The sequence below is a fragment of the Hemitrygon akajei genome, chromosome 17, assembly GCF_048418815.1.
Source record: "Hemitrygon akajei chromosome 17, sHemAka1.3, whole genome shotgun sequence".
NCBI lineage: Eukaryota > Metazoa > Chordata > Chondrichthyes > Myliobatiformes > Dasyatidae > Hemitrygon > Hemitrygon akajei.
Window position 1 is genome coordinate 29,364,130 of NC_133140.1, and position 23,298 is coordinate 29,387,427.

The 23,298-nt window shown below is 39.0% G+C and overlaps 1 protein-coding gene across 4 annotated transcripts in view; it reads right to left on the minus strand.

Annotated features, from left to right (window-relative positions):
• The window catches only part of psme3ip1 (proteasome activator subunit 3 interacting protein 1), a 124,161-nt gene that overhangs the window by 35,355 nt on the left and 65,508 nt on the right, over positions 1 to 23,298 (minus strand). For all 4 annotated transcript variants that reach the window (XM_073069844.1, XM_073069847.1, XM_073069846.1 and 1 more), the window contains exons 3-5: positions 11,597 to 11,695; positions 8,771 to 8,893; positions 1,354 to 1,486 (exon numbers count right to left, since the gene is read on the minus strand). In XM_073069844.1, coding sequence (XP_072925945.1) covers positions 1,354 to 1,486; positions 8,771 to 8,893; positions 11,597 to 11,695 — 355 coding nt within the window. The remainder of the gene's footprint in view (positions 1 to 1,353; positions 1,487 to 8,770; positions 8,894 to 11,596; positions 11,696 to 23,298) is intronic.

Consider the following 23,298-nt stretch of genomic DNA (forward strand, 5'->3'; position numbering starts at 1 on the left):
GCCCGTTTGTTCGAGATGGATTTCAAACGACATTTGGAAAGTGGTGTGTGCTTTCACACAGTCCAGCGCGTGTGTTACAGACAAGTTCAAGATTTGAGCTCCACTGTGTGCATGTGACAATGTTTAAGTATAATGGGCCCTTTTTGTTTTTTTCTTTCTTTCCTTTAATAACTGTTTGCTTACGTTAACATTCTTAACTATACTTCTGATTAATTGTGTGCCGTGTACGATCTGTTATTTCTTGCCGACGGGTCAGGGGACAGTAAATCACACAACATTCACACAAACCGGGGTTGGGTGGGTGACACATCCCAACCTCGCGGACTTGGTGGGACCAAAGTCAAATACACCCTAGACGTACGAAGCCGGAGAAAGGTTGGTTTCTCGCTGCGGAATCCAGTGGCTGTTAGTGAGGGGCTATTGAGCCACATTTCTAGAGATGTTCAATAAAAGGTGGTTTCACGTGCAAAAGTGGTGAATTTCAAACAAATTGGGCTTTTGATAAATTAACTCAATGGAAAATTAAACTGTATTTCAATTTATCACAATAATTAACTGCTTTCACCATTCAAACAAGTATTTAAATGTTCCCCTTTATACACACTGGTTAACAAGTGTGAACCCAGTTCCTAATGAGGGATCAAGTGATTAGCAGGATCTGTCAACAAAACTGACCATAGGCTGGTACAAATTGACAATTTCAGTTTGAATCCTTGCATATAAAACTGTAAGATGGAAAATTACAATTTTGATCTGGTTTCTTCAAATAATTTCTCTCTTGAAGCATAGAGCAGGTGAGCAAGTTCAGCTATATACCAACACACTAATGAGATGTCATACAAGATTGAAAAATAGGCTAACGTTTGATACTCTTTCAATCTCAAACTAAAGCGATTGATCTAACAGCATCTCCCATGCAAATTAATAACCTGAACCATATAAGGCATACAGATGAGAAAGCACTAGTTTAAATGCTGGATGTCCAAATTAACTGTGTTAACCGAGGTCATAATTAAAGGTGCGCCTGAGATAAAGTGGTAACACGCTAATTCTCACTGACGAGGGTTCCTGAAATACAATGCTCCATGTAGTCAAATATATTGGCAACTGCACCATCAGAGCACCCAAAAGAACAATATTCAATCAAATAATACTCACTTGATACTGAAAATAACTCAGAGCAGTAAAAGATAGAACTTGATTAGCATGAGCAAAACACACCTACAATCAAGTTTCAGCAACTAATTATTCAGAACCACTGTTAATATTGGAGCATAATGAAAAATCATTATCGTTAATTGCTTGTAATATTTATTGTGCCTCACTAACTTTGTTTCCTACGTGGATACATACCTTTTGCGTTTTACAGCTCCAGCTAACAGCTGTGCTTGAGAGAACTTGTGCTTATTTTCTGCTGGCTTAGCAGTCACTTTCCTTTCGGTGTCTTTTCTGGATTCAGCATTTTCTGTTAGTCTTGTGCAGGCACTGTTAGTACACAGTTAAGGATTTTAAAAAGACAACTGCAGATTACACGTCTGGATATATGACCCTTGTGCTTTCAAAGTTTCGTGTTAAGAACGCATGCAAGTCAAAATATAACAGAAAGCACATCATGGTCACAATGCAACCCTACAACAACAGGCAACAGACTCAGACTGACTAAATTTTATTTGTTCACAGGATACAAATGTTACTGACAATAAGACAATAATTTATTGTTAAGCTATAATTGCTATCCAGCAAAGGGAGCAAGTAAAAGTCAAGTGGACCTTGAATCACGTACAAATAAAAACAAGACAAAAATATTTAACAGGTGGACAGTTGATTCTAAAACTACGATAAAATATGAAAGGATATATTTAACATAGACATATATAAGGTACTACATATATCACGATACAAGTACTCTACAAATTTTGTTGAATAGCATGCAAGAAAGATATAGAGTTTTTTGTAGTGTTTCAGGAGTAGAGTGGTGGAGGAGTACAACTAGGTAGAAATGGCAATTAATTTGCACAAGCAATATTTAATATTAGATTAGCAACATACACAAAATGCTGGTGGAACGCAGCAGGCCAGGCAGCATCTATAGGGAGAAGCACTGTCGACGTTTCGGGTCGAGACCCTTCGTCAGGACAGACGAAGGGTCTCGGCCCGAAACGTCCACAGCACTTCTCCCTATAGATGCTGCCTGGCCTGCTGTGTTCCACCAGCATTTTGTGTGTGTTGCTTGAATTTCCAGCATCTGCAGATTTCCTCGTGTTTGCCTTTAATATTAGATTACATAATTCAGAAATGTCCAATGGCCGGACCTTCCAATACTGTGTCCAACACTCAGCAGATATGGCAACATCTGTGCAATGAGAAATAGTGTTAAATGTTTGATTAAATTACTTTGCATCAAAACAAAGAAAAAGACTTGGCTTTATCTGTCACATACATCGAAACATAATGTGTGGTTTGAGTCAAATCAAGCCTGCGAGGATTGTGCAGCAAGTGTCACCATACTTCCAGCGCTAGCATAGTAAGCCCACAACACATTAACTCTAACCGTGTGTCTTTGGAAACTGGAGCATCTGGAGGAAATACTCAGAGTGACAGGGAAAACATATAAACTGCTAACAGGCAGCAGCAGAATTGAGCCCAGGTCACTGGCGCTGTAATATTATTATACTAACCGCTACTCTACTGTGATCCAGCTCACTCACTGTGTCTTCCGGCTCTTTTCTGGATCAATAACTAAAATCTTCAAAAGAACAGTACATTATTGGAGAGGCGATTGGACAAGTAATGAGCTATAATGGAACATAAGGGTATAAACAAGTGAGTCACTGATGCTGAAAAGCTAACGGAGTTTCCTCTGGCTTGAGAATGAACAGAGAGGGTGCAAAGATGGACAAACCTTGAAGAAGAGGAGAAGAATGAATCATTGGGAGAAAGTCTTCAGGGAACAAACTGTGATACCCTGAAATATCTTTTGTAGAGCCATGATAACATTATGAGGTTCTACTCCATCATTTTGATGTTCCTCATATGCTTCCAGTATGAAATAATTGTTAAGATGTTGGCCTTCAAAAACTAAAATTGTTAGATTCTTCAATATGCTCACAGAGTTGAGCCCAAATTCCACATTTCAAAGCATGTATTCTATATCATGCAAACCTCTACCTCTTGCATTCAGCTTTGTTCCTCAGCACTAAATGGAGGCTCCAAAGCAAAACACCAAATATGTGAGAAACCTGAAAGAAATAAGATAAACAAAAATATTGAAAATGCTCATCAGGTAGCATTTTTAGAGAGTGATGACCTTTCACGAGCACTGTTCCTTTCTCCACTCATGTTGTCTGACCTGCCGAGCATTTGCAGTATATTCTGTTTTACAAGTGAATGTGACTCCTTGGCAGCCTGCTAAAGCATGAAGCATTGTTAAGGATGTGTCCTCTAGCCACCTTCTATAACCTCTCCCATTGAAAAAACCCTTGTAACAAAACTGGCTCAATACCTCACCTTCCAGGAAGCTATCAACAATGCAATGACAAAAAGTTTTAAAATATAGGATTACACAAAATGTACAGCATAAAAAACATGTGGACCAATTAGCCTGTAACATTTTACACTCTACATGGGCCTTCCCCCCTCATTTTTCCACAACTATATATATTCTACCTTCACACTGTCCAATTATATTTCTTCCTTAAATGCTTCATTGCCAATTTCATGCTCTTGTCATCTTTGTTCACAATTCAAGAAATTAAGAGAAGCAACATTTACACGAACGTTACTGGGGCTGGAGGGTTTGAGTTATGAGGAGAGGCTTGAAAGATGACCTTATATTGGCTGATAAAATCATGAGGACCATAGATAAGCCAAATGCCCAGTTTTTTTTCCAGGGTAAGGGAGTCTGAAACTAGAGGGCATAAATATAAGGTGAGAGGAGAAAGATTTAAAAGGGACACAAGGAGTGGTGTATACATGGAACGAACTGCTCAAGGAAGCTGCAAAGGTGGGTACAATTATGAAATTTAAAAGACATTGAATAGAAAATGTTCAGAGGGATGTAAGCCAAACAGAGGCAAAGTGGATTAGCTAAATTAGGTAATTTATTCGGCATGGATAAATTGGGCTGAAGAGTCTGTTTCTGTGCAGTAGAGCTCTCTGACTTTATGACCCAAATATTAAGGTCATTTTAAGAGATGAGCACATTATTGTAAAGGTAATTAAGGCACATTTCCAATGTGAAATTTATTAAAAACAAAATTATTCAAGGCTTTATTATTCACTTTTTTATAAGCCTATTTAATCCAACAGCAACCAGCTGTTTGCTTTGCAGTCAAGCCAACCTTTCCATACTAATACGCTATGCTCGTATGATTTGTTATACAAATTCTTTAAAAAAATTGAATTGCAAGAACAGTGTCTCTTCAATCAGTAAAAACATCATCTTTGAGGGAAAGAAGCATATAATAGCCCAGGCAACACACGCACACAGTGATGGAGGAACTCAGCAGGTCTGGCAGCATCTATGAAAAGGAGTACAGTTGACATTTCTGGCTGAGACCCTTCACCAGTCCTGATGAAACGTCAACTGTACTCTTTTCCATAGGTGCTGCCTGACTTGCTGAGTTCCTCCAGCATTTTGTGTGTGTTGCTTGGATTTACAGATTTTCTCTTGTTTGTGATTGCAATGCAATAACCCATGTGCTCACACCCTCTGGATAAAGAACACAATCAAACTCCAATTTGCATTAACAGCTGTGACATAATCTCTCCCATGTACTATGATCTTCAGCTGCCTAGCCCACAGCCTATCCATGGATTCTTATCAGACAGGACTGCAGAAACCAAGAAACAAAAGAGGGAAAATAGTAAAGCAATCTAGCCAGTTTTAAAACACCTCTAAGAAAGCAAATCATTTCATCTGGCTTGCTGCCAAACAAGATTTAATACAAAATTTACATAATTAATGCAGGCAAAGGTATTTTGTTTTAAGCAAGGAAATAAGTAAACAAGCACAGATGTACAGAGGGAACATCACAGCACCTCAAAAGAGGAAAGAGGCAGAGAAAGGGCCTTTGTAAATGAGGGCATAGCCACCAATAGTGGATTGACTGAATTCAGAATTGTTGAACAAGCTACTTTCTGAGAAGCAATCTAGGATTTAAGTGATGAAGGAAAGTACAGAGATTGGCAAGGCCAAATATCTTGGAGGTGAATGAAACCAAGAATTGTCCAGGATAAAGAGGTAGGCAGAGAAAGTCATTGCAGACACTACTCACCTAAAAACTGTCTTTTCCAAAAGCTCCCTTCTGTATAGTGCTATAGGGATATTAAAACAAAAGCTTTACGCCAGCGAAGAGGGCGGCATGCTGGTGTAGTGGTTAGCACAACACTTTACAGTAGCAGCGACCCAGGTTCATTTCCTGCCATTGCATGTAAAGGATTTGTACATTCTTCTTCACATGAATGTGTGTGTTTCCTCCAGGGACTCTAGTTTGCTCCCATAGCCCAAAGATGTACCGTTTGGTCAGTTAATTGTTTACTGTAAATTGTTCCAAAATTAAGCTAGGATTAAATTGGGGGTTTGCTGGGCAGGGTAGCTTGAAGGGCCAGAAGAGCCTATTCCATGTTGTATCTCAAATACATACGGTACTTCCCCCAGGCTGTTAATCTAATCAATTATTCTAGTTAACTCCCCAACACCCCTCTCTATTACCTCAGTAACTGCACTACACTGGCAACACTTTAAAACTACCTTTTATCATGCTGCTTACATTGTAAGTACATGTTGGTATTGAAGTATTTATGCACATTTTATTCCATATACGTACTTTAACCTCAAACTTATTTTTCTATTTAATTCATTATCCTTTATATAATTGATAATTGTTTTTCTGTTGTATGTCACACCAGCACACCACAACAAATTCCTAATACATGTCAATGTATATGGGAAAGTAAACTTTAAAGTTTATAGACATGACATGAACAGGAACCAAGTTCGGTTCACATTAAAGGAACAACAAAGGAATGGGACTTGGAGCAAGCGGGCACATGAGTTTTGGATAATCTTAAACTGATGGAAGATAGATATAGAAGAGGTCTTCAATTTTTCTTATCTGTACTCTGTGAGGAGGATATAGTAGTTGGAGATTCTAGGAAGTAGGAGAGTAAAATTCTGGAACATATTATCATAATAAAAAGGACTTAACAAGCTTAAAGATGAATAAATCCCCAGAGCCTCATGAGATGTATTCCAGGCTATTTCAGAAGGAATTGCTGGAACTTTGCCACAACTGAGGTTCCAGATTACTGGAGAAAAGCAAATATGGTATCTTTACTCCAGAGGGGCAGCAGGAATGAGCAGGTAACTACAGCAAGTAAGACTAATGTTGCTACAGGGACTTTTATGAGAACAATTCAAAGAGATGGGAATAAAAGATAAAGATCAGTTTTTAAAAAAGGCATTGTTAGAGAGAGATCCCTTCTGCCCAGTTTGACAGAATTTATTGAACAGATAAAATGCACTGAATATTGTAGCTTGTTTGGTTTAGTCTACATAGACTTTAAAACTTTTGACAAGGTCTCATTCAGGAAACTGTTTCAAAAGGCATGAGATCCAGGAGAAGTTAGCAAAATGGATCCAAATTTGGCTTAATAATAGGAGGCAGCATGAAGTAGTGAATGGTTGTTTTTGGATTTGGAAACCTGTGACCAGTGGTGCCCCCAGGGACTGGTTCCTTTGTTATTTACATTAATAACTGAAATATGATTTGGAAGTTTGCAGATACTTGATAGTTGATAACAGAAGGGTGGTCATAGGCTACAGACTCAGTGATCAGATGGTAAAATGGGCAAACCAATGGCAGATGGATGATAGCCAGATGATGGATTTTGGGAGGTCTAGGATGTACACAATGAACAGTAGAGCCCTTGGGAACACAGACAAACTGAGGGATTTTAGAATACAAGTCCAAAGATCCCTGATGATGTCAACACAGTGGGATAAAGCGGTTAAAGCAATATTCATGATTCTTACTTTATTAGCTGGGGCACACAATGCAAGAACAGGAAGATAATGGTACAACTTTACAAAACAATAGCTAGCCATTGCTAGAGTTGTGTATACATTTATGGTTGCCACACTATGGGAAGGACATGGTCACACTGTAGAGGAAATTCACTAGGATACTGATAGATATAGAACGTTACAGTTATAAGGAGGGACAGGAGAGGCAGGATTAGATTTCCTTGAAGCAAAAGAGTTGGAAGAGTGGTGAGGAATGGGTGGCCCTGTTAGAGTCACAGATAAAACTTCTCTCCCAAAGCTGACATGTTTAAAAGCTGATGGTGTAGATTTAAGGTAGGAGGTTTAAAGGCTTTTAGAGAAAAGTACTTTTTCCATCTCGATGGTGGATGGAATGTGAAACACATTGCTTGAGGGAATAATAGAGGAAAGAAACCCTCACAGCACTGAAATAGTAATTAAACAAGGACTTGAACGCCAAGGCTACGGACCCAGTGCTGGTAAATAGGAATTAGTACCGATAGGTATTAATTGTTAGCATAGACAAAATGGGATCATTTCCTTGCGCTATGACTCTACGACCAAGGAGCACATTGAAGTAGTCAAGTCAAAATGCATGAATGAGCTAAAATCAGAAAATGCTGCAAATACTCAGCAGGTAACCCTCTGAAACGTTAAACAGTCAACATTTCAAGTCAAAAATGCAGCCTGATCTGCAGAGTGTTTCAGTATTTTCTGATTTCCCACAGGTGCCGTTTTGGTTTTGTTTCCATTTACAAGAGAAGAGTGCTTGCAGTGGGAATGAAAGGCACTGGCTAGGCTCCTCCCAGTATTTGTTCACCTTGCTCTGCACCTCAGACGAACAGCATGACCAATCAGAGACAGTGAGAGAACAGTGATGTACATCAACTGCACAAGGTAGCTGGGGCTCTGCTGCCTGAAAGGGGGGAACCAAGACTGAATCTTGGAAGATGCAAGATAAAATGCAGAAGCAGAAGCAAGAAGCAGAAGGATGTTGGGATCAACTACATTAAAGACTACTAGTCAACTCAGAAGAAGGAAGGATGTCATTAGCCATGGGGTCTCTTTATGGACTTTAGTACAGAGGCAGCAACAGAAACATGACTGGAGGCATTAAATATGGGATGGGGTTGGGTGGGGGGGGAGAAAGGACATGACTTTGTAAAGCACTTTGCTTGTATGTGATATAAGCAGATCTTTCTTGATATAAGCTGTAGGGGAAGGTGATAAGCACAAGAGAGTCAAAAGTTGACAGTAAAGTGACATCAAAAACATATTTGACTGGGTGACAGAAGGGATAAAACAGGACTAGAATGAGAGAAGAGTGACTTAATTTTGGCATTAAGTACATCAGTAAAATTATCCATTAAGCATTTAGATTTCTGCATTCTCCAATGTCAGAAAATGCTTGCTGAAAAAATTATGTCGCACACTTTATGGTTGACTATCAAAATAATTTTACTTCAGTTTACTAGTGAACCCAGCAGCAAAAATTAGCTGACAACCCAAATACTGGACCTTTGGCAAATCTTTTTATTCACTAAAAATGAAATGAAAGGGAGGAATTTTCACTTGAGTCAAGTAATTATAGGTAATAGTGGAGGGAAAACTAAATATAATTTAAGGTGAATTTATAATGGAGCAAGTTTTCATTTTTATGATGAAATGAAACTAATTTTCTAAGTCCCTGCAATCAAAATTTAATTGATACTGAACGAAAGGATATTCTGTATTCTTTCAGCTCTTTATCATCTTCATCTCTCCGTTGCTTCTCCAGGAACAAACGTTGCCTGGATACTTCATCAAGGTAGTTTGTTTCATCCTCATCAAGGCCTCTCACCATATTTTCTGAATGAAATGATAAAAACACAACAACCTTCTAATATTCGCCAAAACAAAGTTAAAGCAATAAGCAGACAACCCCAGTGAAATTACATATTCATAAATTGCTTTAAGTGGAATATAAAAGTCAATATTTTTTTACCATATTGCATTAAAATGGATTCTGATTTACTTTTCTATATCCAGTACTGCATTGAAAATACAATCACAGATAAACATGAAACACATACAGGTAAATACATTTATTATATTCCTTATGCATAAAACATGGCTGTTATCAGACGAGCTAGCAAACTCTTCACGCATTCAACATTAATACATGCATCTGAAGTTATTTTTGGTTTAAATCAAATCCAATGTTCATAGAGCAGCCAAGGAAAATGTCCAACCCTGACAATGAAAGGTTATGGTCCACTTCATAAGAGCAGACATTTTGATAAATCCTGCAGGCATAAGGATTATTTTTATACAAAGTGACAGGTAATTTTTCATGTGGTGTAATAACATTCTCAGAACTACTTCTCCAATTTGGCATACACACAGCAGCATACTACAAAATAAAAGAAATGGCTCCTTACATGATAATAATAATCCAACATAACAATCAGTCAGGTCTCAAGATCCAGTGAAAATCCCCCAGTAATCCAACATCTGAAGTTTTACATCTTCCACTGGTTTGATATCTTATTCACCTTTTACTAAGTCATTATCCATTGAGCGACCCTTGGTCAAGTATGGTAATAAATACTTGACTGTATCACACACAAAATGCTGGTGGAACGCAGCAGGCCAGGGAGCATCTATAGGGAGAGATACAGTCGAAGTTTCGGGCCGAGACCCTTCGTCAGGTCTTGGCCCGAAACATCAACTGTATTTCTTCCTATAGATGCTGCCTGGCCTGCTGTGCTCCACCAGCATTTTGTATGTGTTGCTTGTATTTCCAGCATCTGCAGATTTCCTCGTGTATACTTGGTTGTAGTTTATTAGCATTGTAAGCAAGTGGACTGCTAGAGCCACAATCACCAGGGGTCAGAAAGCTGCGTAGATTTGTAGCCAGACTCCAGGTCAAGCTGAAATTGACTAGGTTCTGTCCCCTTTAAATCTATCAAATTTACTGGAAAAATGATTGTACTACTGAGTAACAAGTAAAATAAATGTGTGTCTAGAAAATCTTTTAACTGGGCAGCACCAAAGCCCTGAGGATGCCAGATTATTAGAACTGTACTGTGATTGCAGAAGCAGGATTCCATTCCTACGAAAGCCTGGCAAACTACCAAGTGGAAAGGGAGTAGCAGAATAACACAATATAAACAATGGATGCATTTGTTCCCACAGCAATAATGCCCTCAACTTTTTTCCAAAAAATGGTGCTGTTAATTGAGCACTACAGTTATGAATAAAGGCCTCCGTTATTTGTAAGCAAGAAAGGTTCATTGTCTCCTATTTTATATTTTTAAATGTACTTCAATGAAAACTTGAATCATAGAAGAGAATGAAAGAAGTGCAGGAAACCACCATTCAGGCTAAGATGCCTCTGCCAGCTAGACGCAGGGGCCCCACCACCACAATTACACTCCCATACTTCAGACAAACTCAAAATCAAGAGGAACATGGAAAGCAGTTTTATAGTGACACATAGACAGCATAGTAATGGGTCCTTTGGCCCAAACTGTTGCACTGAACCAACTAAATAGAAAACAATGGCTAACCAAACTAATCCTCTCTGCCTACACAACGTCCCTCTCCTTCTTCACAGTCCCAAGTTTTCAGTTCTGCAATAGTAGTGATTGAAATTTTAGGCTCATTAAAACAGTTGGAGGACATAACAATCATAATAAAGAGACAGAAAGAAAAAGACTGCAGGACTGTGCAGGAAAAGGTTAACCAGGTTGACAGGACTTTGAGAGGTAGTGTGGGACTAATGGGCTGAATGGTTACTTTCTCTGCTATAACAATTCTATATTTCATCAGTTTACAACCTACAACCAGAACAGGGCCATGTGAAGGTACTGCTGCCCTCACACAGTTCACCCAGTGGAAATTTGGAGTAATTTTGTTCCGTCCATCCACTACATTTGCCATTAAACTGATCAGTTTAGGTGTGAGGGGAGAGATACATACACACACACTAGCTTTGCCAATGGTAGCTACAGTTTGTGAAATTTAAGAGCATTTGACTGTAATAATTATTAATTTTTTAAAATCAAGTAGCTTAAAAATAAATTTCCCTCACAGACAGTGCTTTTCATTGGAATAAATATGCAAGTTGTTCAGTAGTAGGTAAATTAATATGTGTACAGAAACCCTTAAGTTGTTATGGTTGGGAGGGGACACTTGCAAAATCAATTGTATTGACGAAAAGTGCAATGTGATGACATAGATTCAGGCAAACATATACACTACACATTTTAAATATGATTGAAATAAGAATCTGGAACAGATTCATAAAATTTATGGTGCAGAAAGCCCAAAATATCTCTCAGCTCCAAGCAATGGAACAATCTATTTCAAGTTTTCAAATCTCAGTTCACTACAACAATACACACTAATGAACTGCACGACACATTCCTTCCTCTCAACAAACAGCTGCATGTCCTGTAGTCACCTCACTTCAAAAAAGATATACTGTAGTTATATTGAGAGATATGCCACAATAATTCAGAGATTTTTACTGCATGTCCCCAGAAGCAATACCAGAAGAAGCCTTACTAAATTTAAACTGCTCCTCAAATTCTGACTGTTTCTTCTCTTTCTGTTCTTGAAGCCTTTCATACAATGATCGAGGATCATAAACCTCTTCAGGGCATTCTGTAAAAAGAACAAATAGAAAAAATTAAAGGCTGCATCTTGTAAGTTCTTTACAAACCAATCATTTGTCCTGTAACTTTTTGAGAATTTAAAATATATTCCAGCATGTTTCTGTAAAAAGTGCAAGTAAATATTATTTAAAGGAGCAGCAACCAATACTCTACCTTGAAATGTATGCAGGAAAAAGCTGTTGTTAACTATTATCAATAGTTTAAAACCCAGGTGTCATAGACTGTAACTCATGGACACGAGAAAATTGTGTTCCTAATTTTCAACAAGACATTTTTTTTAAACTCTGTGAGGACAATATTTCAGAGCAATTCTGAAGCTATTCTAATTGCTAATCACAAGAACTATCAAGGCAGTGTTGTGGTAGAAACACAAATTTAACCATTTCTTGAGGGACGTGCAAACTAAACATGTACAGAGGATCCCAGTTAATTAGGCCATTGGTGAATCAGCCAGCCGCTTATTTGGAATAACCTTTAAATTAATCGAGAAAATATCTGGGATTCTCTTCATTTATTGGGACACTGTACCACTTAATTGAGACAGGAGCCTATGGCTGAGCAGTTTTTAACTAGTGCCAGTCGCTTGCACTTGTGTAACCATTACACACTACACTGTGCTTAGCGCAGTTTTAAAAATTGCATCAGTTACATGTATGTGTGTTCAAAAAAGTGATTTTTGTAACTGATTGCTGGGAAGAATTAAGTATTACGACAATTGAGACCTGTTTTGCTCACTGTGGCTTCAAGCATTTAGGCTTAGAGATGCCAGAAAAGGCAAGGAGTGAAAATGAAACGATTCCACTATTTCAAATTAGGAACTATAAAGAATTCAAAGGTACTGACAATCATCTTGAATGTGACAATGAACATGAAGATTTGGAGGATACAATCATTGAATACATTATATGAAGGCAGTCCATTATCTGCACTAGGTGTCCGCATGATTTTTTTTTAAGAGTCAATCAAAAGAACACAGCAGTGTCCACTGGATAAATTCCTCTGTTGATAACTATTAGAAAATAATACACAGTACTGTAGTAGTATCAGTAGTGTTCTAATTTAATCTGTATTTCATTTAAATACAATTTGCTACTTCGTTAAATGTACTTCTCCTTATAGATGCTGCCTGGCCTGCTGAGTTCCACCAGCATTTTGTGTGTGTTGCTTGAATTTCCAGCATCTGCATATTTCCTCGTGTTTGCGTTTTTAAATTCACTACCGCGAAGCCTCTTCCAGTGATGCCTACACTGAAGAAGTTTAAATTTTCTCTTCAATGAGTTAGTGAAACCCTCTCACTGCACACCATCTGTAATTTCTCAACTTCTCAATCATTTCAGACCTCCCCCTCCCCTCCCACTTTCAAATCTCTTACTATCTCTTCTTTCAGTTAGTCCTGACGAAGGGTCTCGGCCCGAAACGTCGACTGTACTTCTTCCTATAGATGCTGCCTGGCCTGCTGCGTTCCACCAGCATTTTGTGTGTGTTGCTTAAATGGTTGTTTATCTTTTTTTATACCTTTTCAACTACTTCCATGAAACTTTTGCTAATTGGGGCAGCTACTTTAATTGGGCCAAAATGTACTGATCCTGATGTTCCCCAATTAACTGGAATCCACTGTATTACTGTACACACATAGCTGCCCAAGCTCACATCCCTCAATGCTCTCCTTGCATCCTGGACAAAAGGCATCCTTTCAGGAATACAACTCAGTAATTTTGAAAGGAAGAACTAGAAAATGTTAATCAGGAGTCTGAAGGTGGACTATCAAAAAAGGTGTATTACTTCAAGAGAAATATTAATCTAAGAAACAGTTTAAAAAAAAAAAAAATATATAATTTAGTGTGGACCTACATATATATTAATGTTTAACATTAATTTGTTAAGTTGGGGCAAATCAATTCATGGAGTCTTCATTGTCACAGGTTACATTTAAGCAGTGAACACGTCCATTTTGTATCTCCCACAAAATGCTCCACAGGTTGGAAATGGCCCCTCTATAACAACTGCAACAGGCTCTGCTTTACCACTGTAATTCATTGCTGAAGACCAAAATAACAGAAGCCAATAGTATTTTATAATGAAAACTGCAATTACTAGTCTCATCAATTTATGTGAGAAATAACACAAATAACCTGCATAATAAAATAACATTATGACCTTAAGTGGAGACACAATTGTTGCACATAACAAAAAATCCATCAGTTAAAGTTCAAGTTTATCATTACCATGTTTTAACATGTTATTGTTGCCTCAATTTCATTCATTTCAGTGCTCCCTTCCAAATGCCCTGTCCCCTCTCTTTCCCACTTTAGAATAAAATATTTGAAAATGATGAAGTAAAAACTTACTATTTGCTTTCCCAACATCCCCATCCAGTTTAGATGCTGACAGGAGATTAACAACAAACACAGCAATGTCACATCTTTTCCTGCCATTAAAATTGCACAACAGTAGCTAAGCAGCACATTGTTGCTCTGTTTAAATGCAAGTTTTAGTCCCCTTTTTTATAGCCCAATTGGTACTTCATACAGGCATATCTCAAAGATGCATTGAGATGTAATTGAATTGACACTGTATTAAGCAGATGGGTGAGGGTTCACTCATGGCTCAGTGGGGGTGGGATCAGATGAATGTACTCAGGCAAGACATTGTCTTTCAGAGAAAGATAATGACTATCATTCTCTTCCACTCCTTGGTTATACCGATTAGACTTTATATGGTTGTGCTTCTGGTACTACAATAAACAGGTCTCCTTGGATGAAATCCAAGGATTATTCAAGACGGTCCGCAATTTTAAACAAGGGTCGCATTTCAATCTGTGGCACCCATGTCACAGAAGGTACCTCTGAAGATTCAAGCAGTGCAATTGTTTGAACATCAAATGGCAACCTGTTCTTTAACCTGTTCACTAATTGTTTACTCGTACAGATATTTAGTATGAAACAAAAGAACTTTGTAAGGGAAAAATTGTTGAATTATTTCCCTTTTCCATTGAGAATAAAATAATAGAGGTGAAACAAAGTTTCATTCTTCAAGGTACAATTCTCTATCAAAACTTATTACGATAGAGGTTGAACTGGAAATGAAATTCATTTGAAACCAATGTGACAAAATGAAAATAGTTCTCCTTATATTGCAATCAAGGACTTCTTAACTTCAACAGACATAATTCAATGTTTCAATCTAGTTCATTTTTCAAAGTTAATAGCCAACACAGCATGGCGTTCCACAGACGGCCTCAGAAACATAACTATACATTATGTGCTCAGATTAGCACTTGGAACAGAATGTGCCTCTTCATTGTACAGTTGTTGAGGTACATTTTAATCCTTGCGGCTATTTTTAATAAATCAGTGATTCATCACTTAATGAAGTGTTGATCAGCTAACCACATTCAGCAATTGACAAAAAGTATTATAAAAGATTTTTGGAATAAAAAATATTTAACAATTGATACAGCTCAGATAAGCACCAAATTATTCCAAGTCACCAAATTTTCAACATCTCCCAACTATCACTAAAATAGTAATTCATAAAAATATTTATTCACATTCAATTTTCTCCTTCTTTTGTGACTTCACTGCCTCCTACAAGGACACAGTTTCACAGCCTTTCTGTTGTTTTACCCAAGGAACTGGCTAAAAGAATACTCAGTGAGTGTGGGTAATTGTTCAACCATGATGTGAACAAGACCCAACATCCAACAGGTGTCAATGTCCAATCGGAGCAGAGATCTAGGCTAATGTGCCAAGTGTGGTCAATCAAAGAGCACAGTCATGAAAACTGCCCTGGTTGAAATTAGCTAATCCAACACTGATGCAGAATAACTCATTAACCTGCCAGACCAGACGTTGCAGCACCAGAAGGAAGAATTTACCCTCAGTGCCTCCCTTCAGCCAATCAGAAAATCCAAACCTTGTATCTGAAGAGCTTTGGGGCACATTTACTGATTATACACTAAGCAGCAAATTCACTCATTACATATAGTAATAGAAATGAAAAAACGGTCAGAATAACTCGTACTGATAAACAATTGCAGTATCTCACAAGTTTAAGCAGTTATCTGCTGAAAGTGATGCGACTGGTGTTCAGATTTGCACAGCTCACGTATGACCAAATTCCCTGACAATATCAGATGTTGCATCAACAAGACATCAGCCTTGGCTTAGTACATAGCATTTACACCTGACAATCAGAAGATCATACTTTAATTCCCATAATCCAGACTGAGATGTCCACAATCATGAATGCGCTACACGATGATGGAAGAAATATGCTGTGTTCTCTTTTCTCTCTCTGTGGATATTCAAAGTTACCGCTCAGAGCAGAAAAGTTCTCCATTTGGCCTGGCAATACTTATTCTGCAACCAACAGCCCAGAAACCAGTTTCCCAAGCTTGTTGTGCAAATTAATTGCTGGTTTCTCTGTATTAAAACATAAATTAGATTTCATTGCCTGTGGAGAAGCTAGGGTTTTTGTTGAGTTTACGAAGTTGTATTTTGAAGAAATCTTGCTCTAATGTGCCACATTTTGCTTATGCTCATGATATTACATACCATACTACTGGCATATGGGAAGAGTTTAATTTCTTAAGGAGCACATTTGCAGTATTCAACATGTTGGTATTCTGCATATTTTTAGTTAGAGAAAATGATTTTTTTAACTCAAATATTGCCAGTATCGGAGGGATAGGTAGGGTAGGATAGGAATTTATTCATAAGGGACTGAGGGCTGACCTTATAGTGGTATACAGGCAGTCCCCGGGTTATGTACGAGTTCCGTTCCTGAGTCCGTCTTCAAGTCGGATTTGTACGTGTCGTAACAAGTACAGCCGGTATTATTTAGCGGCAATCAAACGTTTGTCTTAGTATATAGTATATATTTTACCCTTCTATGCATATAAAACACTTAAGAAACATATGTATTCCAATAATTAAACCACTGCGTTGCTTAGTAATAATTGCAGCTTTCATCAGGGCAGGGCCTTTCACATGCTCAATTATTCTCACTTTATCCTTTTAAATTGTTCCGATCGTTGACCGATTGTATAGCCTAATGCTTTTCCAATGACCGATGGCGTTTCAACTCTTTCCAAACGCTTTATTATTTCCACTTTATGTCGCGATCGCTTCCCATCAACGGAACAGAAACACTGCGGGCGGCGGGTCCCAACCTCTGCCAGCTGCCGAGGTCTGCTGGGTCCTAAGGACCACCACATTGAATTTCCCCGGGTCCGAAAGTCCACCACACTGAAGCAGGTTAAATGTGACAAGTGGGGGCTGTGCTGGGTTTGGGTACTGCATTTGATCCTCCACAATATTCCGCGTGGGAATTTAAACTGGTGGCAGTGTTTTTTTTTACAAGGTCGAGTTGCGCGCTCGACATCAACCTGGCATGGATGGTACGGGAGTCTCTGGATTAACATCAACCCAACACAGGAGCGGTCTGTCACTGGATTGAACTCGGGAAACTCCATTCTCCAGCCCGGCGCTGATCTCACTGTGGTACCGGCCGACTGGAATGGGGGGGGCCAGGGTCAGGGTGAATCTTGCTAAGAAAAAGTTAAGCCAAATACGAAGTTACACACTCAACACAATGTCAACTGCAATGACTTAAAATGGCGGACGGCGTTCTCCTTCCTCGGTTCGTAAGTACAAGTTGTCTGTAAGTCGGACGTTCATAACTTGGGGACTACCTGTATAAAATCATAAGGTGCATAAATTTTGTAAATGCACAGTCTTTTCCCCAGGGGAAGGGAATCAAAAGCACGAGGGCACAGATCTAACATAAGAGCAGAAAGAATTAAGGGACCACAGGGGCAACTTCTGCACACAGAGGGTGGTGGGCATATGGAATAAGATGCCAAAGGAGGGTCATGTGATCTATCTGTTCCTCAAACAACATGACAGGTGCAGGACAGCAGTTCAGATTGCTTGCCACTTACAGATCGGTTTTGACTCATCACATGGCGAACTTGGGCAAGCCTATCTCTGTAGCTCCTGACTGAGTTTATTGAGTTATCAACATGTCAGAGTGAACTTTGTTCATTGGTGTGCCGGGGTCAAATGACAACTAAGACTCAGTGCTCAGAGTTGGCTGCTGTGGTATCACCAGTCACTCACAAAGCTTGGCCACAACAGTATTGAAGAAGAAGGGCCAACAGATAGGCCTGAGTACAGTAAAGGCACAAAAAGAAATATGAATCAATAGGAGTGGACCATTCAGTTCCTCAAGCCTGTGGCATAATTCAGTAAAACTGTGGCTGCATTAAGCACTATTTTCAAAGTAAATTTATTACCAAAATACATATAATGTCACCATATACAACCCAGAAATTCATTTTCTTGGGGACATTCACAGTTAATACAAGAAATATAATAGAATCAATGAAAGACCGCATCCAACAGGATGGATAATCAATGTATAAAAGATAACAAACTGTGCAAATACAAAAATAAATAAATAAACAACAAACAAACATGCAATAAACATCAAGAATGTAAGATGAAGAGACCTTGAAAGTGAGTCCATAGGTTGTGGGAACAGTTCAGTTATGGATTGAGTGAAGTTATCCACTCTGGTTCAAGAACCTCATGTTTGAAGGGTAATTCCTGAACCTGGTGGTGTGGATCCTGAGCAAGAAAAGAGAATGCCCTTGCTGGTAGGGGTGTCTTTGATGATGGATGTGGCTTTCCTGCAACAACAGTTGGTAGTTGGGGTCAGTGATGGGCAGAGCTTTACTCATGGTGGGCTGGGTTGCACCCACTACTTTTTATAGGCTTTTCTGTTCAAGGGCATTGATGTTTCCGTACCCCCAGTCACGATGCAACCAGACAACATATTATGGATGTGAACTTTACTTTATTCAGGACACTTACAGCAGCAGATGCATGAAAAGGACCAGGAGGATCATCAGGGACTCTAGCCACTCCAACCACAAACAGTTTCACCTGCTACCATCTGGCAAATGGTACAGGAGCATTAAGACCAAGGCCAACAGGCTCTGGGACAGCTTCTTTCACCAGGGCATCAGATTTATCAATACACATTGATCTGATTGTGAATCTGACTGTACATTGATCTGATTGCGAATCTGACTGTACATGGATCTGATTGTGTATCTGACTGTAGATACGTGTATACAAAACATTTGTGTATACAATCTTAGTGTTTGGGTAATATCCTTCCACATATCCCCTCTTTATTGTTTATACATAGTGACTGAGACACAACATAAAGATTTTTACATCCTTGGATGCAAGAAATAAGAAATAAATACAAAAATAATCTCCCCCACATATCAACAGTATAGAAGTTTGTCAAAATTTTAGATGACATGTCAAATCTTTGTAAATTTATAAGAGTGTAGAAGCACATATACACAGGCAGGCTGGTGGCATAGTGGCTGGACTCTGGGACGAATGGTCCCGAGTTCGAATCCAGCCGGCTTCCTTGCACGCTTTCCATTCGTGCTGGGTTGAGCGTCAGGCTAGCAACTCGACCTTGTGAAAAAACTGGAGAATGCTACAGAAACGCCACATAATGAGCAATCACCAATAAGATCGGTGCAAAAAGCTTGTCATGATGGTGCCCCGATGACTCCACCAGGAGTTAAGGGCATTCTTCTTCTATGTACTGATTCGTCACCACCTTTGATTCAGCCAGCAAATTTAAATATGGAATGGGAGCTGTGTTTAGCCTTACAATCATACGTATAAAGTAAGTAGAATGGGGGGTGGGTGGGGGGGGGAGACTAGGCACACAGCTGTGTGGTGCACCTGTGCTGATGGAGATTGTTGAGGAGACGCTGGTGCCAATCCAACTGACTGGGGTCTGCAAGAAACAAAATCAAGGATCTAGTTGCACAAGGAGATATTGAGATCTTGGTCTTAAAACATTCACTAGTTTTGAGGGGAGGATAGCATTGAAGTTTCAGCTGTAATCAATGAAGAACATCCTGATGTATGCCTCTTCACTGTCCAGAGTGTTCCAGGGTTGAGTGATGAGCCAATGATCTGGCATCTGCTGCTGACCTGTTGTGACAGTAGGCAAATTGGAGTGGGTGCAAGTCACTTCTCAGGCAGGATCTGATGTTTCATCACCAACCTCTCAAAGCACTTCATCACAATGGATGTAAGTGCTTCTGGACAATAGTCATTGAAGCAAGTCACCACGCTCTTCTTAACCACAGATATAATTGAAGCCAACTTGAAGCAAGTGAGTATATCAGACTGCTGAAGCGAGAGGTTAAAGGTATCAGTGAACACTCCAGCCAGTTGATCACCCCATCTGGGCCAGATGCTTTCTGTGGATTTACCCCTCTGAAGGATGCTCTCACATCTGCCTCAGAGACTGAAATCATAGAGTCATCAGAGGCTGTGGGAGTTCCTGAAGGTGCATTCATGCTTTGGTAGTCAAAGCAAGCAGAAAAGACATTGAGCTCATATGGGAGCAAAACCTTGTTGTCACCTATGTTGCTTGGTTTCACTTTGTAGGAGCTGATAGCATTCAAGCCCTGTCACAAATGTTGAGCAACCTGCAGTGATCAAATTTGGTCCAGAATTGTCACTTCGCACATGAGATGCCTTTTCAAATGTCATACCTAGACCTCTTGTATCTTACTTGGTCGCCAGATCAGAACACCATTGATCAGACCCTCAAAAGATTGTGGATCTCATGATTCATCCAAGCTTTCTGGTTAGGGAAGATTCTGAATGATTTTATGGGGACACACTTGTCTACAGCTGTTTGTTTTTATATAAAGTCCATGCCTCTTCATTGTCCTTACTTCTGGAGCCTTACTCATTTCCATCTGCCTCTATGCAGGTAGGAACAGGACAGCTAAATTATTTCAGATTTCTGAAAATGGAGTCAAAGGTTTGGACAGGAGGCATTCCTTATGGTAATATAGCAGTGGTCAAGTGTGTTGGGACCCCTGGTACTGCAGGTGATATATTGATGATAATTGGGACAAGATTTCATCAAACAAGCTTGATTGAAATCTCCAGCAATGATGTGAAAGGCATCAGGGAGGCCGTTTCCTTTTTGCTGACGGCAGCACTCAGTACCTTGAGTGCCTACTTCACATCAGCCTTTGGCAGTATGTTAACTGCAGTCAGGATTATGGAGAACTCTCTGGAAGGGACAACGGTCGCCACTTCATCATCAGATGCTCTGGGTCGAAGGAACAAGTGTGAGACAAGACCGCTGCCTCCAAGCACCACGGAGAGTTTATCAGGAAGCACAGACCTCCACCCTTTGCCTTCTCCGAGCTAGCTGTCCAGTCCAGTTATGTGTATTGGGAAGTCTTTGGGTCTGATTGCTGAATGTGACGTATCTTGAGAATGCCATGTGTCCATGAAACACAGAATGCAGCAATCTCACATTTCCCTCCAATACAAAAATCAGCACACTCTTATTACCCTATAATCACATTCTTAGATTTCTTTAAAATCCAAAAACCTAATGTTTAAATATAATCAATGACTGAAACCCTAGTGCTTTTCAGTAATTGCACTCTTCTTATAAGGCACAGAATTGTATATTAATGAAGAGTGATTGAAAAGATGGATGTAATTCTACCAATGTATAGACAGGAAATCAAATGGTTTCATACCATTTTCTCTGTATCCCCACGTTTATATTGAAATCATATTGGGTAGCAAAGTAATGTGGTGTGCCTGCTTCTGAAATGCAACAGTTTGTACCATGACCTTCAACATGCCAAGAGCAGATATGCTGTAAATGAACCTTAATTCCTCTGGATCTTAACTTAATGTTTCAGTGATTTTTTGAAATATTATATGACAGGTATGAAAATAGATCAAGTCCTCAATGGGTTGGTTAAGGAATTGTGCGCAGCATGGTCACCTAATGCAGAGAGCCTAAAGTAATATTGCCAAAAATGAAAAGATCCATGCTTGAAGAAATGTTCAATGAAGCTGAGGAAGGATGTTGATGGGTGCAGATTCATCACTACATAAAAGAGTTCAGTTTGCCTACCCTCAGTGAAATAATCAGTAAAAACAGGACCATTAAGCTATTCCAAAATTGCATCTAACTGTGCTTCTGATTATTTGTTGGTCAGTTACAGCTTGTTTACATTTAAAAGCTGTACAGTGCAAGTAAAAACTTTGTTAAATGTTGAAAAGATAGTTATTAGTGTTGTGGGAGGACACTGCAATTTTCATGTACAAGTTATGCCCAAATGCTCAACCAATTGACTGGAAACTGTGCTATAAATAACATTGCATCACAAGAAAATGTGAATAAACATCCTCCTTACCCTCAGGAATCTAATTAGTGAGATCCCATTAACTCTTAAATGCAATTTACAATACAGTGATGTTTCAATGCTGAGGAATTAAGCAGTATCAAATTAGCTTGGCTTGACCATCTTAATGTCTTGCCATGTGATGATAATACAGACTTGTAAAATAATATTAAATCAGAGGCTCACTGAATTCAGTACAGAACAATATCACAGTATTGCTCATATTTATGCAATACTTTTTGGTACAAGAGTTTCTTGATTTTGAGGAATTGATCTCAATCCACTTTAAATTCTAGCTGTTTACTTCGGTGTCTTTTCAAAAAGTGCACAGTGATCAGAGAATGTTTTCTTCACTGCGCCACAGTTCCTGGAGATCATCAGACCAAAGTTAGACCCTTTTGGGTTGTCATAGCAATAGAGCTCATTCACTATGAGAGCACTGAAAATTCTGCTTTTGGAATGCTACTGCTAAAACTGGGAATTGGATTTCAAATTCAGTGCTATGTTGCTGATGAGACCAACTTCCAGAATTCTAATCTATTTGTGCCTCTGAACATATGTTGCTCATAGAGCACCTACAATGCAATGCACAAGCAAAATCAACTTGTCTGCTGAGTTACATTATTTCTGTAATATATAACAGCATCAAAACCAATGACCAATACCAAATGAGAAAAAATGTAATTACTATAAAAAAAATTCTGGGATTTGTTACCCATTACTCTATAAAAACCATGTCTAGCCTTTACAATAGATATCCGATGAGCAAACTTATGCAAAGGTATTTGAGGTCTATCTTTTGCCAGTTCTGAAGCCAAGCTGATGCCAAATGTAGCAGCTGCGGTCACAGTCCAGATCGCATGGCACTGAAACATAGGAAAAGGAGTAAACCATTTAGCTCTTCAAAGCTGTTTGGTTATTCAGCAAGTATATCTAATCTGTGACAATGTCTTTGTTGTTCCCTCATATCCATTCATCCATGTGGTCTGAACTATCAACTTAAGATTTAAAATTAATAATTCCCAAGTTTTACTCCTGATTAGTCTGGCCCTAATTAGTCAACATCTCCCAATCCCGTATTTCACCATCAGTAGAAAGCATATCACTTACCCTTTAATGATGGGAACCTCAGCCAAATCTCCCATTAAATTCCCAGGAATTCTGTGCATATAGCTTGATACATTGTTTTATCATTCTGATAAATCTATACGGCATTCAGGCCAAGGCCAATATAGCCTTACAAATGTGGAGTGGTCAAAAACTTACCTGATAATACAGGTGTCATCTAAGTAATGCAGCATGGACACCTGCTGTTAACT